Source organism: Purpureocillium lilacinum (genome assembly GCF_023168085.1).
Source record: "Purpureocillium lilacinum CBS 284.36 DNA, scaffold_5, whole genome shotgun sequence".
Taxonomy (NCBI): domain Eukaryota; kingdom Fungi; phylum Ascomycota; class Sordariomycetes; order Hypocreales; family Ophiocordycipitaceae; genus Purpureocillium; species Purpureocillium lilacinum.
Window position 1 is genome coordinate 3,933,369 of NW_027072115.1, and position 18,297 is coordinate 3,951,665.

The window sequence follows — 18,297 nt, forward strand, 5'->3', positions numbered from 1 at the left end:
GGACATGGAGGTCTGGGCAAGCGGAGGCCCCGACAACGAAATCTGATGTTTCCAACATCAGTCAAGTGCCCCGGACGGCGGTTCCGTATCTCGCTAGCGCGGCCGACAAATCTGGGGACTTCGGTTTCCCCAAGCGGGGAATCATGCGCCCCAGCCTGCCCCCGCGTTCGAGTTGGACCTCATCCGACTACTAACGTAGTGGGACGCGGATCACGCTACTTTGCCGAGGGATGAACACAGCGGTTAATTTCGCGCTGCTCTCCGCCTTGTTCATCAACAACGCCGCTTCCCAAGTCGAAACCCAGTGGCTCGTGGGCGGCACGGATGTGCCCACCACCGGTGCTATCTCTGCTCGTTGCTGTCGTTGCTGTCGTTGCTGTCGTTGCTGTCGTTGCTGTCGTTGCTGCTCGCATATGCCCTTTCCCGTTGTGACCAAATACGCAAGGGCATATGTCCAAATTGCTCCTCTCTTCGATATAAAGCCCAAATTGGTAATCGACGGCTGGCACCTGCTACAGCGACCGCTCTGCTACTCAGCGCGACCCCCCATTGAGGTTCCTCAATCGACTTGTGGAGCGGGGAGCTGTGATGGCCTCCATATAGTCAAAAAGGTTTGACGTATTCCGTCCCGCCAGATCATGCGAATAATCTCCCACATCCAGTGGCCTAATATGTCACCGGTGGAACGATGATGAGATATTGCGTAGAAGCCGAGGGCATGGGCAGTTCCTCTCTGATACGATGACACAAACACCATCCGGCTCGTTCCGAAGTATGCGAGATAGTGCAAGCTTGGTGGCTTCGACCGGGATCCGCCCAAGGAGCTCGCAACCTGGACGAAATAAGGCGGCTTGGGTAAATCGCTGTAGATTGTATATGGTAGGGGGGCGTATTCGGGAAGCAACTCAGGAAGGGAGTGTTTTTCTGGATATATCTTTATGGTTATATTGATGATCCGAATGTGACATCTAGATGAGAGGCTGCGGGTATGTCCGTTGCAATCAGGCAATGTTGATGGCTGAATGTAGAGGGAGGAGGCGCTTGGCTCATTCACAGGCTCCGTTGTTTCGGGGGGTTCTTCGTCGCAAGGTGCAAGTGTAGGGGAGGAATCGAGTGGTTCGTCGGCGAGCTCAGCGATAAAAAAATCATGCCCAAAGATGTCCTCGTGTAGAGCGTCCATCGCGGCGGAAAATGACATGCACAGTGTAGGAACCGGGTATGTATTGGAAGGCGATCCAAGAGCCACGTCACATTTTGAAGGAGACGTCCAGTTTTTGGAAGGTTTCTAGGTATTCAGGCGCAGGCATTAACGCGAACCCAAAAGCTGATGCTGTCAATAAGTTCACCGCACAGGAAGCCATCGCGCCCGCATAAAGTTCGCTGGGACTGCGAGCCTGCGAAGACCGCTGCAGCCACCCAGGACGCTTGGCACCATACAAAGAGAGCTAAGGTTTCCGCTCGCCGCGGGCCACAGAGTCATTCTCATCATCACTTGCTCAGTCGACGGACTGAGATGGCCCAAAATGTTGTTGCAGCCCGCCGTTGTCGGACCGCGTAGCGTTTCAGCAGGACTTGTCGGCGGGACAAGGTGTGAAAATGCAGATGTCCGTACCTGGTAATACGTATGCTCTTCTCTTTTCCTGGTTCTACGAATTATATGCTCTGACCTCAAATATGCCTCCTTCAACGTTGCTGTCGCGATTAAGTGCCAAAACCTCGACGGCAATGCTTGTAACGCGAGTAGGTGCAGTCATGATTGCAACCCGACGTGACTGGTGGTTGTTGTGCTCGTGAAAGAGCTCACTCTCACTTCCTTCCACTGATACATCCAAGATACGCCATTCCTTGACGCAGAATGGCATAACGCGCTCGGGATGGCCGCGGAGAACCGACTCTGCAGCGTGATCATAGTCCGTGTCGAAGTGAACTACGACTCGGCCAAGTGTGACTGGAGCGTCCCAGGTAAACTTGATCAGCCGTCTCTCCCCACAGCCGCTATTGGGCACCCAGCAGTTTGTTCGCTTCGTTGGTCGAGGTACTCCGTTGCGGATATTGGCAACGCCCCATGCTCGGATCGGGGGATCTGCTGAAAGCGCAATGTTGTGTCCCATGGGCCTCCGCACAGGCGTCCATCTCTCGAACTCATCAACTCCTATGTCTTTGGGCGGTGACTGAGTGCATTCATGCTCAACAGTCATCAAACCAGACACGCGCTTCAGTGTCGTAGAAACGGCCACTGAATCGTTTTGCATGATACATAGAAAGACGTACTGCGCTTGCGGATTGTGCACCGTGAAAGCCACTTCTAAGGGATTGGATCCCGGTCGCAACTCGAAGCTGAGTGTCTCCAAGATCTCCTCGGGGGTATAGTTGTATTGCTTCTTGGAGACGCGAAGCTGGACAGTCAAAGTGGTATCCGCGACCGCTTGGGCCGTGATATGAAACTTGGGGATCGGCCCAGCCTCAAGCGGAATCATCTGAGCAAGGCTTCGGACCAGTACCTTCGGTGGGCCGTCAGCTGGCAGCCTGTCTAGCTCGAACGTGGAAGACGGTTCCAGGAAGGTTGCCTGGCGGATCAGGTCTTCGGGGTCTTTGAGCTTGTAGCCGGGTATGTATTGTCCGAAACGCATCAGCTCAGTCTGAAACATCTTCATGGTGTGCTTCTCCAGAAGTCGGGCTGGATCAACAGACAGCTTTTTGCACATGGACGCGGCCATCCCAAGGGCGTTAGCATTCGCACCGCAGGTCGCCATGACACGGGTCGAAGCGAACGCGACGTGCGTTGCGGAGATTGTGCGTCCGCCGTACATGAGGTTGGGGACCTCGGCACAAAGCATGGATGAGAACGGTATCTGGTAGACTCCTAACGAAGTGTCAGTCCGCGATGCGGGGGGCACCAGTCAAGCAAGGCCACACACCCTTGGAATGCCACTGAGTGCAGCCGTCGACCTCTGAGAAGACGCCGTCTGCTGGATGCAGATCAAGAGACCAACCTCCAAAAGATACTGCATCGGAGTGAAAGCGCTGCTCCACAATGTCTTGCTGTACCATCATGGTAGGACCAACTACTCAACAGTCAGCTTTGACCCAAGGACCGATGAAGTTGGAACTCACCGAAGCGCCTGCTCTCGCGTTTGCCTGGTATGGTGCCGACCCATTCTAGCGTGAGATTTGCGGCCTCTGGAAACCGCCCTGAGTTCTTGAAGTAATCCCAAACGCCGTATACGACTCTCCACAGCTCCCACTTGATCTCCTCGGTGTCATGAATGGTATCCAGTCGCCCGCCGTACTCAATCCACCACAGGTTGCAGCCCATCTCCTTTGTGCTGAAGCTGCGGAACCGGGGAATGGTATTTTCCACATCTTTGAGAGCGTACGACGGCGCCACGAACTTGACAGGCTTGCCAGCATCCTTGGTGTAAAAGTAGATGGAGTGGCCGAGGAGGTGGCCGTACTCGGATGACGGCGCGAATCCCTCGCCAAACTCGTCGCGGCTTTCGGCACCAATCCTGAACGGAGCCCCGGCCAGAAACGCCAGGGCCCCGTCGCCGGTGCAATCCGCGTACTGCTGGGCCGTAATTGAGATCATCAAAGATGACTGAGACGAAAAAGCGGTGATGCTGCTAATCCGACCTCCATCCTTGTTGCATCCAACGAGTCCTGTGTTGAGGAAGAGCTGGATGTTGGGTTCATCATGGACCTTTTCCAGCAAAATTGTGTCCAGGATGAGAGGGTTGCCTTCTGGATTGCGGTGCAGGTTCTCCAGGAGTATCTCGTCGACAAGGGCTCCTTCGCGGGCGTAGCGATTATTGTTAAACATGTGCGAAGTCGCGCCGAGAATCCAGAGGCGGACTTCGCTGGACGCATTGCCTCCCAGCACCGGCCGGTCTTGGATGAGGACCACGGAAATACCATTTCGTGCGGCGGCAATGGCGGCGATGGTCCCGGCAAGGCCACCGCCGCAGACGCAAAAGTCGCATTTCACAGCACGATCCTGGAAGCTGCGGGATTGCGCTGCGTCCTCCCGATGGAGGACGGGGTCCCTGCTGATTCTCGCGGGCGCCATGCAGGGCAGGTATACGAAGTAGGAGAGGCTTGATTCGGGGCGATTGCTGGAATAGATCTTTTACATACAGGTATCCCCGCAAACCGCAACTATTTTATAACATGGCAGTGTTTGCCTCAAGGCACGTCACACCATCAAGACTGCATCGTGGGTTGGGAATCCCGCGGACAAGAGACTGGAAGTGCCCAAAGAGACGGGGCCTCCGAACTCCTCCAAGTGAGGTTCGTGTGCGATGGCCCCATTGTGTCGGTCCTGCTCCAGCTGCAGACCACAAGCCACTTTGTTGCCGGCGGCGGTTCCGTCTCACTCTAATACCAAGCGGCACGGCTTGCCAGAAGGACGGTTGTCTTAGTTCCGCTTTTGGTCGGACGCTGGCAAGGTCGCCCTGGCCCTGGCAAGCCTTCCTTCGCAAGGCCACAGCACCTGAGTGGGAATAACGGCGGGGTTTTGTGCACCTCCGAGGGCTGCGCCATCCACGCCGCTTACACGGAACCGCCGGACGGGGATACGACCAACCTCTACGTGTGCCGGCTCAGCAGCTCAGGATTCGCTAAAACGTACTTCGGTGCGCAATAGGGATAGGGCAGTTCGACACTTCCACGCCGACAAGTGTCGTTGATGGACATGCGCGGAGCGGCTCGCACAGCAGGAGTGGTAAATTACGCGGCTGCATGAGATCGACTTCACGGTCGTATCCAACCGGGATCTTTGGAGGCAGTGTAAGAAGAAGAAAGTGCTGCTGATGTGACGCTTATCGATGAGTGGACAATGGCCAGAGACTGGGCGAAAAGTCAGATGCAGCGTGAGTTGCTTCATCAGAAGCAGTTGGAGGCTTGGCTGAGGAGACCTTTGAGGCTTTGACTGGTTTTAATGGACCTGTCACTTGGCACGCCGGAAGCGGCATTGAAGCGTACGTATTGACCGCGCAGCGGGGGAGTTGCGAACTTATTAGCAGCTAACAACGTCGCGTAAGCTCAGAACTCAATCGTGCCCCACTGTGAGAGTCCAGATCCAGGCCGACGGCCTTTCTTTCAAGCCGCACAGTGAGTGCCCCTCCGCGCGTGGTCCTTCTTGAACCGATGCGGTCAATGATAGCGTTTCGTCGTGAGATTCACCCGTCAAACGCCCGCGCTTCTTTTTTAACGTCCATGCGGACACGGCAGCATCTGCCGGGCTGAAGTTTCTCGGTGACGTTTGGATGAGCGAGCTAATGCAAGGGCAGAACACCACGCCAAAGTTGTCCTAAGAAGGTTTCAGTCGGTGGAATTAGTGTGTGAGACATGCCGCTTTACTTTTTCACCCCTATCACGACTTATATATATCCTGCTCTGTGCGGCTCAGGGTTCGGTGGTAGCTCCCAAGTCAAAGTCCAATTTCAAGCCATCATATTGTGAGATCGTTGTTTGTCGATTTGCCAATTTTGCATCATGTTGCGTTTTCTCAGCCTTCTGATTGTCGCCCTGGCGAGTGTTGCCCTTGGCCAGCAACAGCAACAAAAGACCAGCGGGTCGCCGACGAATGGGTCGCCTCTTGATCTTACCGCCATCAGTGCGACGGGCGGAAGCTCGACCTTTGAGTGCTGGCGACTGAATGCCACCTTCAAGTCGCCTACGGGTGCGCAGACAGGCCCGGTGGGCGTGCCGCTCGGCAACCTCTCCGCCACGTCGTATTCGATAATCCCCGCCGGGTTCGACGGCGGCCTTCACAATGCACCCTCGCGACAGTACGTTGGCATGTTACCAAATGGGCTGGACATGACACTAACAAAGACAGGTTTGTCCTCTTCGCTTCCGGCCTTGTCCATATCACGTTGCCGAACTCCACCGACAGCATCTGGGTCAACGGCGGCAAGAACGGACTCATCATCGCGGCCGACACGGCGGACGTCTCCAAGTACGGGCATCAGATTACCGCTGTTGGCGACGATGTTGCGAGCCTGCAGATGCCACTTGCCCCCGGCCGCGACTTCGATTACGAGGTGCTTCACCACGGACCCTGCAGATAAGTGGAATCATACATAATAGGCGTCGGACAAACGAACCACCGGCACATATTCCAAGGATTTAGCCTTCACTTGTATATAGCTTGGCGTTCCGACACCGGATCGTGGCCACATATTCTTGTACAATCCGATGTATAGAGACAGACATATTGCAGGTAGCTGCCAGGTAGCTGCAGGTGCCGACATGGAACAAAGAAGACGCAATAGAACCACATCTAATGTTGAGATCTAACGCACCCAACGTCGAGGCTCGGTGGAGTGCATTCGAGGCCAATATCGCGGCACCAAACAATGAACTCATAAAAATACATTCAGGAAGATGACTGCACTTACACAAAGCTGCAATATGGCATGTTGACGGTATGGTGAATGGTGGGGTGATTGGTCGCGACTCGCAATGGGCTCATGGTGACATGGTCCATGACTCCATGGATGCGGGAGGCGCTGGGGACGTTCGTCCACCCTTGCTGACCGACCCGCTGTGGGCGGTTAACAACCCCGAGGCCGTCTCACTCGGAGTTGCCCCACGCCTTCTCCATTCTCCCTTCACTCCAGCCTCCACGCGGGGCCGCCGACCGTCAGTCGATGAACTGCATCGGACAATGCACAGCAAAGAGGCATGCCTTGCAGTTACTACAACGTGATTCCGGAACTATAGGGGTTGCTCGTTGCAGGTCGCGTAGGGGACGGTTCACGCCCGCGGCCCATGACTACCGAGGCGGATGTGCCGAGACGCCGGCCGCCGCTCCGGATCTCGCAAATCCTCTCTGCATGTTCCTTCTGCAAGGGACGGAAGCTCAAGGTACACGGCCTCCTTAGCCTTGTTGATACGGCTGCAGTCGCTTACCTTGGCTAGTGTGATGGTGCTGCTCCCGCTTGTGGAAGCTGCTTGAAGTTCGGTCGTTCCGCGACTTGCTCGCTCTCGGCCAGGGGATCACAGATGACTCGGGATTACCCTACTCACCTTCAGCAGCGCATCGAACGTCTTGAACGCCAGCTCGCGCGGCTCAAGACCCCAGGTGCCCCAAGCCTCCAGCCGGACGTGGCGACGCAGGAGACGTCGCACACTGAGGATGCAAGCCCTGAGTCTTCGGTGGATGCCCTAGTTGCCGACATCGCCGCCTTGCCTGCCCTCACGTCCTCATATCCTCTGACTGGAGATGGATCTACATTTTCGACGGTCCTTCTTGGGGTCGCAGGGCAGACTGTTCCCACCAGAGACGCCTATGAAAGCGGAATCGAGCCTGTAGACCTTCCACTGCCCGAGTGGAACGCGGCGCTGAAACTGGCGAAGCATTACATCGCCCGCGTTTACCCACGACTTCCGTTCTTCTCCATCCAGGGATTTTGGGTCCAATTTGACCAAGTCTTTCCGCCAGACGAGCCAGCCGCCGCGACGGAGCCGCCGGTAGTTGCTACTGCAGGTCGTCAACGAGCTCCGGCACCACCAGTCGACATCGGATACAGCAGGTTCACCGTTCTACTAGTTCTCGCCATATCTTCTTCCAGCCTCTCACAAAGCGCCGACAGCATCATATCTCGCCAGGCGCAGCGGCTGTTCAACGCGGCTCTCGAATACCACAAGGCCGCGATACTGCCGCACACGATAGTCGGGGTCCAGTCGCTACTTTTCCTGATCCAATATGCCACCCTTAATCCCTCAGTCCTCGACGCATGGTACTTGATCGGCGTGGGGATGCGCAACTGCATCGATCTTGGCCTGCATCAAGATCCCCGTCCAATCGAGTCCATCAGCCCGAGCCTTCTCGAGACGCGCCGCAGGCTCTGGTGGAGCATGTACTCTTTCGATCGTTCAATGAGCATGGGCTGCGGCCGACCGACCGAGATAGCAGATCCCATGATCAAGGCCGAACTTCCTTGCTTTCGCATCGAGTCAACAGCCAGCGAGGATGACATCCAGGGCTACTTGCAGCGATACCGGGGATTGCAGCTGCAGTCGAGGATATATGAGGCTCTGAACAAACCGCCCGCAGGAGTGAACACCGACGATGTCATCTCCAATCTTTTAAAGGAGTTGCGATCGTGGCAGAGTCAGAATTCTCCAGCACACAACCAGCTCCCGGTCGAGACAGAATGGCATATGGGAATGATGTTGCTGCATCGACCTTGCCGACTGCTGCCCGAGCGGACACTTCAGGAGTACAAGCGCCTGTGGGATGCAGCTGTCGGGTTTGTCACTCTATATCGTCAGCTTGTCGACTCCAACGGCATCTTCTACGTTCAGATTGCCTGCGAAAAGGCGTACTGGTCGGGGCTGGCTATTCTCCATGCCTTCTGGAAGCTGTTTTATACCCCTGACGGGGAGAGTCCTGACGGCGAGAGTCTGATTGTGCGACAGGCGGACCTGTGGAAGGCCTTGCAGCACGTCATGGCCATTCTGCGGGTGCTCAGCGAGCGCTGGGACAAGGGCAGGCTTTTGGCACAGCGCTTTGAGGCTGTGAGCGCACGTGTCATGGAATGCATTGAGGGCAGTTCACATTCTGGGGACGACGCGACGCTTCCTGATGAGGTGGCTCAACTCCGTCACTACGTGAGTCTGACGAGCATATGGTCGGCTGGTGATAGCGGCAACTGTCCACAGGACCTCGAGCTGCGCGGGATCGTTGCCACAATGGCCCACTGCTGAGCAAACGCCAATGCTGAGAACAGAAGGGACCCTTGGTGAGACATGCTCTGCTGCTGCAAAAGGCACTGGAGCCGCAAGACCGTGAAGAACAACAAAGTTGAGGCTGGTGTTTATTCACGTTCGGGGTTGTGTCACAGGGACCGCCATGGTCAGCATGGGGCCGAGTTCGTCCGGCGTTGACGCGGGGAGCAGTGGACCTAAAACGCCACACCACATTTAGGCACAGGCGACGAAGTACATAAACTCCCACGATCTGTCGGTCTGAGAAAGTGCCGTCTCATGGGGGCTTTGTACCAACACCCCTCACGCGTTTGTGACCTCGCGTGCTCGCCCTGAGAGGGGAGGAGGTGCAATCTGATCGTCGCCATATTGACTGCATTCAGACTTTCGAAGTACATGTAATGCGTATTCGTACAGGTATTTATCCATGCCCATTTACGAGAAAAGCCATGACGCTGACCTCCGAGCAGGCCGTCCTTAGCCCCTCATTCAATAGACACTACACTCTTCCTATAAGAGAAACTCAGTCACAGCCAGGCAACATGGCCACAAAGACGACTCTGCCAGGAGGCAAGGTCCACGACCTGCCCGCTGACCTCGCCGCGGCTCTCATGGACGACGAGACCGCCAAAGCTGTCTGGCTGGACATCACGGTGTTGGCGCGCAACGAGTTCATCTGCTGGGTCAGCGACGCGAAGCAGGCGAGCACCCGCGAGCGCAGGATTCGCCGCACAGTTGAGGAGCTGAATGAGGGCAAGCGCCGGCCGTGCTGTTGGCCTGGATGCTCGCATCGCGAGCGCACTGGGAAATAGATTGGATTCAGCGTTGCTACATGAGCCTACCGTTTCTGATGGCCGTAAGAGCTGTGCAGATGATACGTTGGCGCATTTTACGACTGTTCCACTCATTATCCATTACATTACGCAAAGTACAGTCAACAGATGCTGCCCTAGCCACTACTGTTGACACTTTGGCAGTTTCTTGCTAGTAAAAAAAGGGTTTGCGGCGTGTACGGCATTGCTGCCAGTGTATATTTCCAAACGGGTATCCAATGCAATGATGCCACCTCAAACTCCCTACGTTACCAGCCAATTGAGATCAACCAAGCTTCTTCTCATCGTCTGCAAGTTGGAGGAGGATAGTGGTCCCTCTCCGTCGCCGCAATAACCACATTCCACGTTCCGTAGGGGCCCCCAACCGTAACCTCAATTTTGTCCGCGCCCGGGCTCGCGCGAAGCGCCTCCGCAACAACAGCCTTGATGATGTCAGCCTCGTTGTTTGACTTGCTACATGACGCTGCCTTGAGTACCCCGCCAGAGATCATGCCCGCGATGGCGACTCCACCCGCGTTGGCCCAGAAGGGTTGGTTGAGGAACTGCATCAGGCTCTGGCCCGCCGGCTTGGCCCTCTCCGCGGCAGCGACCCAGCCGGTGTAGCCGGCCGCTATGGTGACCTTGCTGGCGTCCTTGACGCAGTTGTACACGACGCGGCATTGTTTCTTCAACTGGTTCCCACGCAGCCTGGAGGCGAAGTCGCTGAGGCTGCGCTTCTCATAGTTTGACACTGTGTTGAGAGGTACGTTGGCTAGATGTAAGACTGTTAGCGGGACTGAGTCGTAACAGAAAGCGAGCAGAGAAAGTTGACAATACTCTTTTTGTTCCACTTGGAAATAGGCACACCGGTGAAGACGCCCGGGCCAAGTTGTTGGTAACGCATCGAGACGCCCTTAACCTTGACCCTACTGCCATGACGTACGGCTCCCCATGCTTCTGTCGGATCGATACCGTAGGCGATGACCAAGATGCTGGCTAGAAGGTGTGTCAGTAGCATAACGAGGCTTCGGCCCAGCGACTGAGGTGGATACATATAGGGGGTAGGGTCAGAGAGACGGCAGTGCCATAACATTGGAATTGCTGGTATTTCGGCGTACCCGGTGATTTTATCCTTAATTCTGAACCCATAGTCGAGGAATCTTTCTTGAACCTGGGCGGTATGCTGGCAGAACCTTTGTGTAGTCTGGATAGTTGTGTGCTGTACGTATGATGGACGGCTGGCGATCGGAGCCGTGTTAGACAAAGGCCCCAGCCCGTTCAATCATGCTCTGCGGGACGAGTGCTAGTACCATAGAGCCAAATCCAGTCCAGTCAGTTCAGTGCCTGAATAATGGTTCAACCCGTTGCTTAGCATTGCGCATGTAGCGTGGGATGCATATGTGTACGGTTAGGACAGGGCCATTCGTTCCGTGGACATTCGAGGTGCGTTTTTGGGCTACGTCAAGGGAAAGTTTACACAAATAATAGAACGAAACTCAGAACCTTCCGGAGTTTCGGAAACATAACAGCAGGACGAGAGAAGAGATGAGGTAAACTTCATGTTTGGTCCCGGTCTGCTTCTGGCGTCAACTTGTCAGACCGTGAAGCATGGAAAGGCAACACGACCGCATATAGTATACTAAGTAAGGTAGGCCCAAGTATTAGAGGATGTGCTTGAATAGCGAATAGATTCTAGCCTATTCTACTTATCGACCTGCCCCTATACTAGTCAAGGCGTGTGAAGCTTGCTTCGACGGGTCCAGCTTTATACATGTACTGTGCACTATATAGCAATGTCCAGGAAGCTGACGTTGGAGCTAGGGTCATCTTCGCTCGTATGCAAACCCGACACGATCAACCGCGAAATGACCCGTAAGAGCATGAGGTACCGCCCAGAGTGGTATATACGCGGCACACTCCGTCCGTTGCCACCGGAGCTGGTGCCGGGTGGAGACTTTGCGTCCCCCGGAATGCCGCCTGCAGCCCGGCCGGGGATCCACAGCGGCCTCGGAAAGCATCTCAGACGCGGTCTGGACGCGTGCACGGCAGGCCGTTGATTCCATGTTGGAATAAATGAAGACTCGTGTCCCGGATCCTTGATTTCCATGTCGCCTGGAAGCAATACGAGAGACGGCGAGCCTAAAATGCAGAGACTGGATGTGTTGCTGGCTGTGCTTCCAGTGGTGGTCCCACCCCCTGTTCGAATCGAGGCACTGGCTTGACTGAGCCACCGCCGCCTGAGACCTGCCGCTGTCCGAGACTCACAGCTACGCCTCACAGCTACCGGGTTGGCCCCCATTCCGGTGGCTACGTCAGCCGGCCCCCCGTCACGCCAGAGGCCCTCGGCCTGCTGCAAGACCGCGGTTTCCGAGCACACGAGCAAACCCTCCCTGCTTCCTCCAACATTTACTTCTTCGCGGCCTTTCTGCAATCATCCATATCATTTCAACCCCGTCGTACAAAGTTGACTCCCAAATCGCCTCGAAATGTCGCGCTTCTCGCACTACGACACCGACGAGGAACGGCTCCCCGAGGGCATGTCGCGGGTCGGATACGACGCCGACACCCAAGTGTACACGTTCCAGGACGCCGACGGCAGCTACTGGGAGAGCGCCCCCGGATGCCAGTACGGCCAGCTGACGCGAGTCGGCGACGCGCCCGCCTACGGCGATGACGACACGGAGCCCTTTCTCGTTTCCGACGGCGAGCAGCAGCAGAAGCATTCCAGCATGTCCTGGCGACACGAGATGATGCCGCTGCTCAACTTTGGCGTCCTCATCGGCCTGTCCCTGCTGCTGCTGTTCTGGTACCTCCACTGGACGGCGTCGTCGGAGCAGGAAAAGGCCCAAGTCAAGTGCGGCATCGACACCGAGGCATACATAGTCAAGGTCGGCGATACGTGCTGGGGCATCGCCGACAGCAGGGGCATCAGCGTCCCCGAGCTTCTGGAGCGCAACACGGGCGCCGTCTGCAATCCGCTCCCGGTGGGCTCCGCGCTGTGTCTCCCCAAGTAGGGCCCGGCCCATCGCTGGGCGGGACGGGCTTTGGCAAGGTGTCGACTGCTGGTATGAATCGGTTGACCAACACAACATTACCCGCTGGGCAGGCTGGGCCGCCAAGCGAAAGGATGGATGGATGGGGGGGTGGGCGGCGCGGCCACGTCAGAGGCCCTGCTTGCCAACCAGGCGTCTCGGTACTGCATTTCTCGAGGGAAGCCTTGACGGGCGATTGACGGGTGGATGTCGAGCTCTGGCGGGCTGCCCTCGCGCTTCCCGGAACCCGCAATGGAGGGGGCTTCTTCACGGCGGAGAGGCGAGTGCTTTGTGCTCCTAGAACAAAGGTAACATTACCTACCAAAACAAGGGTCCAGCCCAGCGCGCTTTGCTATGGAGGTCAGGTACCTCGAGCATCCGGGGTGCTGGGCGCGCGACCTTGGAACCTTGGAAATCTTAAGCCGTGCGCCGTGGTGGCCCGCCGAACCACTAACAAGTGCTCACTCACGCCGCCCGCCCACACGCACCCTGGAGCTTGCCCCGCTCGATGAGGGGCTCGCGCGTCGACAGCCTGAGCCAGGACACGCAGAAAAAAAAATTCTGGCGCCGGCGAGCGCATAAAATTGTCAATTTTCCGCTCCTTCCCCCCTTCTCTCTCCTTCACCACTCTCCTTCACGATACCCATTCGCGTCGCCAGTGCTCCGGGCAGCCAAAGCGACAAGATGGACAAGGACAAGCTCGCGCAGCTGCTGCAGGCCAGCCAAGTTCGTAAGTGCTTTCCTTACCAGACCCCGCCTCCCTTGCCAGGCCTCCCTCGAGCTCCCTCGACTGACCTCTTCCTCTCCAGCCAACACGGAACAGGTCAAGGCCGTCACTGCCGACCTCCAGAAGAACTACTACTCCAAGACCGAGTCGCTGATCCTGCTCATCGAGATCGCCCTCACCCACCCCGATGGCGGCGTTCGCAAGGCCGCCTCGGTCCAGGCCCTCCGCCTGGTGCCCAGGCACTGGGAGAAGACGGCCCAGGACAAGAAGCCGCTTGCCCGCACCCACCTCGTCGAGGGCGCCCTCAAGGAGTCCTCGTCCAGCACCCGTCATTCCCTGGCCCGCCTCGTCGCCGGCATCGTCGGCATGGACATGGAGGCCGGCGAGGGAGACGAGTTCCTGAAGCAGCTCCTGCCCCTCAACAACAGCGACAATGTGACCGCCCGTGAGGTTGGCTCGTACATCCTCTTCTCCATGCTCGAGGACGACCCCACCCACTTCAGCGACCACACTCACCAGCTGCTCCAGCTCTTCCAGTCCCGCATCGAGGACCCTGACAGCAAGGAGGTCCGCATCAACATCGTCCAGGCCATTGGCGCCATCCTCATGATCGTCGAGCCCGAAGAGGACGCCCAGGCCCTGCAGGCCCTGCAGAGCTTCCTGCCCCACATGGTCAACATTCTCAAGGCTACTGTTGAGGCCGGCGATGAGGAGAGCTACAAGGTCATCTTCGAGGTCTTCCACTCCTTCCTGGCGTACGACTCGTCGATCCTCGCCGTCCACCTCCGCGACCTGCTGCAGTTCATGATTGGGCTCGCTTCCAACAACCACGCCGAGGACGACGCCCGCACTCAGGCGCTTGGCTTCCTGATTCAGTGCGTGCGTTACCGCCGCATGAAGATCCAGGCCATGCGCGATATGGGCGCTGAGCTCATGGTCAAGGCCATGCACATCGTGACGGCGCTCGACACCGACGATGACGATGAAGATATGACCCCCGCCCGCACCGCCATCAGCCTCATCGACACGCTGGCCAGCGAGCTCCCCCCTCGCCAGGTCGTCGTGCCTCTCCTGGAGCAGTTCCCCTCGTTCGCCACTCACGAGGACCCTGGCTTCCGCATGGCTGCCATGCTGGCTCTTGGCAACGCTGCCGAGGGCGCTCCCGACTTCATTTCCACCCAGCTGCAGCCTCTGCTGCCCACCGTCATCAACCTCCTGTGCGACTCCAACGGCCAGGTCAGGCACGCCGCGCTGGTTGGTGTGATCCACCTCGCTGAGGAGATGGCCGATGAGATGGTGTCTCACCACGAGCAAATCATCTCGGCCGTCCTCAAGAACCTCGAGGCTGCCTCCCAGGGCCCCGCGGACAAGAAGAACACGGCTATCATCCGTTGCGCCTGCGGTGCCCTCGACACCTTTGGCGACGGCATCGACACCAAGATCATGGCTTCCTACGGTCCCAACTTGATTGGCCCCATGGTCAAGCTTCTTGACCACGAGGACTATGGTGTCAAGGCCGCTGCCGCCTCCGCCATTGGTGCCATTGCTTCGTCCATGGAGAAGTCCTTCGAGCCCTACTTCGAGGGTGTCATGAAGGCCCTCGGCAAGTTTGTCATGATCAAGGACAACGACGAGGCCATGGACCTGAGAAGCTCCACCTGCGACAGCTTGGGCCGCATTGCCCTGGCTGTCGGGCCCGAGTCCTTCCAGCCCTACGTCATGGAGTTGATGAAGGCCAGCGAAGAGGCGCTGGGCCTTGACAACGCCAGACTCAAGGAGACTAGCTTCATTCTGTGGTCCAACCTTTCCAAGGTCTACCGCGAGCAGTTTGATCATTTCCTCGACGGCGTCTTCAAGGGCATCTTTGCGTCCCTGGAGCTTGAGGAGGAGGAGATTGACCTGCCCGGCATCGACCCGAGCCAGCTCGGAGACAGCGCCGTCGTTGTCGGTGGCAAGCGAGTTCGCGTCAAGGCTCCCGAGACCGAGGACGACCTTACCATTGCCACCGGAGGCGAGGATGACTGGGATGACCTGGAGGACCTCGATGATCTCGGTGCCACCACGGCTATTGCTCTGGAGCAGGAGATCGCCCTCGACGTCCTCGGCGACGTCATCTCCAACTCTTGCAACAGCAGCAACCTCGAGACGTATGCCGCTCAGGTTATCGATAAGGTTGTTCCTTTCGCCGAGCACACCTACGAAGGCTGCCGCAAGACCGCCATTTCCACCCTGTGGCGCACCTATGCTCGCGTCTTCCAGGTGTGGGAGGAGAGCGCCGGCGTGAAGTGGCAGGCTGGCATTCCCCCCAACCCCACGCCCCCTCCCTCCATTGCCAAGCTTGGCGAGGCTCTGTACAAGGCCACCATGGAGATCTGGACCAACGACAGCGAACGGTACGTTGACACTCTCATTTCCTTCTGCTCGTTTTTTCTTTTACATGATGAATACCTTGCGTTATACCCAGCTCACTCAGACACACATTGTGGTTGCTGAGAAAGCGTCTAATCTACTCCTGATATTGCTACCCCACGCCTATTATTGTTTGATACAGTTCTCGTGGCCATGAGGCTGACACAAACAGATCCGTCATTACCGACATCAACCGCAACGTGGCTGCCACCCTCAAGGCCTGCGGCCCTGCCATCATTGCTGTCAAGGATGGCTTCCTCCAGGAGCTCGTTTCGGTGGTCACCCTGATCGTCACCCGCTCGCACCCCTGCCAGCAGGACCTGGGCGACGAGGAGGAGGAGCAGGAGGTCGACGGCGGCTCGTCCGAGTACGACTGGCTTGTCATTGACACTGCTCTCGACGTCGTCATCGGCCTCTCCGCGGCCCTCGGCGGCGCCTTCGGCGAGCTGTGGAAGATCTTCGAGAAGCCCGTTCTCAAGCTGGCCAGCTCCACCGAGGACCTGCACCGCTCCACGGCCGTGGGAACCATCGCCGAGATTGTCAAGTTCACTGGTGAGGCAATTTCGCCGTTCACTGACTCCCTCGGCCAGGCCCTCGGCCGCCGCCTTGGCGACCACGATCCTCTGACCAAGTCCAACGCCGCGTACGCAATGGGCATGCTGATTCTCAACTCCAACGAGACGAGCAAGACGCTGCCCTTGTACCCGCAGCTTTGGGAGAAGCTGGAGCCCCTGCTCGACCAGAAGGAGATGCGCATGACCGACAACGTCGCCGGCTGCCTGTCCCGCATGATGATGAAGCACGCCGACAATGGCTTCGTCGCCGAGGCGCTGCCAGCCATTGTCAACATCCTCCCCTTGACCGAGGACTACGAGGAGAATGCGCCCATCTACCAGAACATCTACAAGCTCTGTAAGTCTAACCCTGAAGTTCCACCAGGCAGAAAGTATAGACCCGCTAACAAGGCGCAGATGAGCAAGGCAACGAGACCGTCCAGCAGCTGACACCACAGCTGATGGGCATCTTCGAGAAGGTGCTGAGCCCGCCGGAGGAGCAGCTGGAGCAAGATACCCGGGAGATGCTGCAGCGGACGGTGCAGATGCTGAGGAAGTAGCAGCCTCGCGTGAGGGCTGCTCCATGTGCAGCGATGAGGACATGATGACACGAATACACATGATGAGCTACACATATACGGCGGGTGAGATGAGATACCTAAGGATGAGTATAATAGAGAAGCGAATCACTGTCTGTTGAAACAACGTTGCGCCAGTTGATTGAATGTGTAAAGGGGCATTGCCCTGGTATTAGATTACGGTATAGAGCGCCAGGATCGTGCTGAGTAGAGCCAGGCCCAGATGATGTCCCACCTCCGGTGCCGCCGCTGTTGGGACTGTAGCAGGAACTGAAGAGGTAGGAGACGGCTCTCCGCTGGTGGCAGTCTTGCCTCCTGACGAGGATGGCGTCGACGTACTCTGGCCCTCGGCCGACGGAGTGCCAGACGAAGCCGTGTGCGCCGCCGAAGGCGCAGCACTCAGCGTCGGCAACTCCAGCTTGGTAGACGACCGCGAGGACGTCGTCGCCGACGACATCGACACCGTCTCAATGCTCGACACTCCCCCCACCCCCCTCCCATCGCCCTCAAACCCATCACAAATAACACCCACCCCCCTCCCTCCTCCCCCCGGCACGCTCACACACCGCTGCCCCCTCCCCTCCGCCTCCTGCTCCGCGTCCCAATCCCCCCCATCCCCAGGCCGGTCTACAATCCGCACCCCTCCGCCGCTACAGGTATACTCCTTTGCATACCACGCCGCGGTGGGGTCCACTTCCTGCACGTCCGCGTAGATGACAATGTCTGCGAGGCTGCCGTTGGCGCAGAAGGGGCGCTGCGTGAGGATGTAGCTCTGGATGGTGGTGTCGGCTGGTATGGAGGATGAGGAGGAAGAGTGGGGGGAGAGCGGCGCGGAGCAGAAGTCGGGCCCGATGACGGCGTCGTTGATGAAGAGCGGGGAGGAGCAGTGCGGGTCGGAGAAGAGTGTGAGGGAGGCGAGTTTGGGGAGGGAGGCGGAGCGGCGGGCTGTGGTGAGGGTCGCGAGGGAGAGGAGGGTGATGAGTGTTGACAGCGCAACCGGCGGCGGTAGTGGTGATGGCCGTGGGGATGGCGATGACTGGAGGAGAAGCCGCCGCATATTTCTCGGTCCCCGCGAGTGGTCGTCACGCCTGGGAGTCTGGCGTGCGCGGGATCTACCTATCTAGAAGGCGAAGAACGAAAAAATGTCTGCGAGGTAACGAATGGACTTCTTCTTTTCCCCGACGCAGCACGCTGTTGTTTGCTGCTGCTGCTGCTCCGGAATTGGGGGGGGGGGGAGAATGGCGGCAAGCCCCGTGAAATAAAGATGAAAGGGCGAAGCGAACGAATGTGAAGGCGTTGAGAGGGAGAAGGGAGACTGGATGATGGATGGATGGAGGTCGGGTGTGAAATTTTGAGGCTCTCGGCGATGGCCTAGCTGGGTCTAATTGAAGCAGGGGTGAGATTTTGGTGGCGATCCACCCCCACGGAAACGATGATGGAGACGACGACCAACACCAAGGCACTGGGCCT

The 18,297-nt window shown here is 57.6% G+C and overlaps 6 protein-coding genes across 6 annotated transcripts; 4 read left to right on the top strand and 2 right to left on the bottom strand.

Moving 5' to 3' along the window:
* Positions 1-1,646: 1,646 nt before the first annotated feature.
* Positions 1,647-4,066, bottom strand: PLICBS_007792 (uncharacterized protein; the record flags this gene model as incomplete). The annotated part of the gene is made up of 3 exons (XM_018321261.2): positions 1,647-2,863; positions 2,919-3,065; positions 3,115-4,066. The coding sequence occupies 3 exons, from the start codon at positions 4,064-4,066 to the stop codon at positions 1,647-1,649; spliced, it is 2,316 nt and encodes a 771-aa protein (XP_018181158.2).
* A 1,427-nt stretch (positions 4,067-5,493) lies between these two features.
* On the top strand, positions 5,494-6,071 carry PLICBS_007793 (uncharacterized protein; the record flags this gene model as incomplete). The annotated part of the gene is made up of 2 exons (XM_065601244.1): positions 5,494-5,789; positions 5,840-6,071. 2 exons carry the CDS (start codon positions 5,494-5,496, stop codon positions 6,069-6,071), a joined length of 528 nt encoding a protein of 175 aa, XP_065457316.1.
* A 937-nt stretch (positions 6,072-7,008) lies between these two features.
* On the top strand, positions 7,009-9,527 carry PLICBS_007794 (uncharacterized protein; the record flags this gene model as incomplete). The annotated part of the gene is made up of 2 exons (XM_065601245.1): positions 7,009-8,619; positions 9,186-9,527. The coding sequence occupies 2 exons, from the start codon at positions 7,009-7,011 to the stop codon at positions 9,525-9,527; spliced, it is 1,953 nt and encodes a 650-aa protein (XP_065457317.1).
* Positions 9,528-9,829: 302 nt separating this feature from the next.
* PLICBS_007795 (uncharacterized protein) lies at positions 9,830-10,676 on the bottom strand (the record flags this gene model as incomplete). The annotated part of the gene is made up of 3 exons (XM_018321264.1): positions 9,830-10,299; positions 10,365-10,523; positions 10,646-10,676. 3 exons carry the CDS (start codon positions 10,674-10,676, stop codon positions 9,830-9,832), a joined length of 660 nt encoding a protein of 219 aa, XP_018181161.1.
* Positions 10,677-12,013: 1,337 nt separating this feature from the next.
* PLICBS_007796 (uncharacterized protein) lies at positions 12,014-12,541 on the top strand (the record flags this gene model as incomplete). The annotated part of the gene is made up of 1 exon (XM_018321265.1): positions 12,014-12,541. The coding sequence occupies one exon, from the start codon at positions 12,014-12,016 to the stop codon at positions 12,539-12,541; it is 528 nt and encodes a 175-aa protein (XP_018181162.1).
* A 702-nt stretch (positions 12,542-13,243) lies between these two features.
* On the top strand, positions 13,244-16,809 carry PLICBS_007797 (uncharacterized protein; the record flags this gene model as incomplete). The annotated part of the gene is made up of 4 exons (XM_018321266.2): positions 13,244-13,289; positions 13,369-15,679; positions 15,868-16,607; positions 16,667-16,809. The coding sequence occupies 4 exons, from the start codon at positions 13,244-13,246 to the stop codon at positions 16,807-16,809; spliced, it is 3,240 nt and encodes a 1,079-aa protein (XP_018181163.2).
* Positions 16,810-18,297: the final 1,488 nt, after the last annotated feature.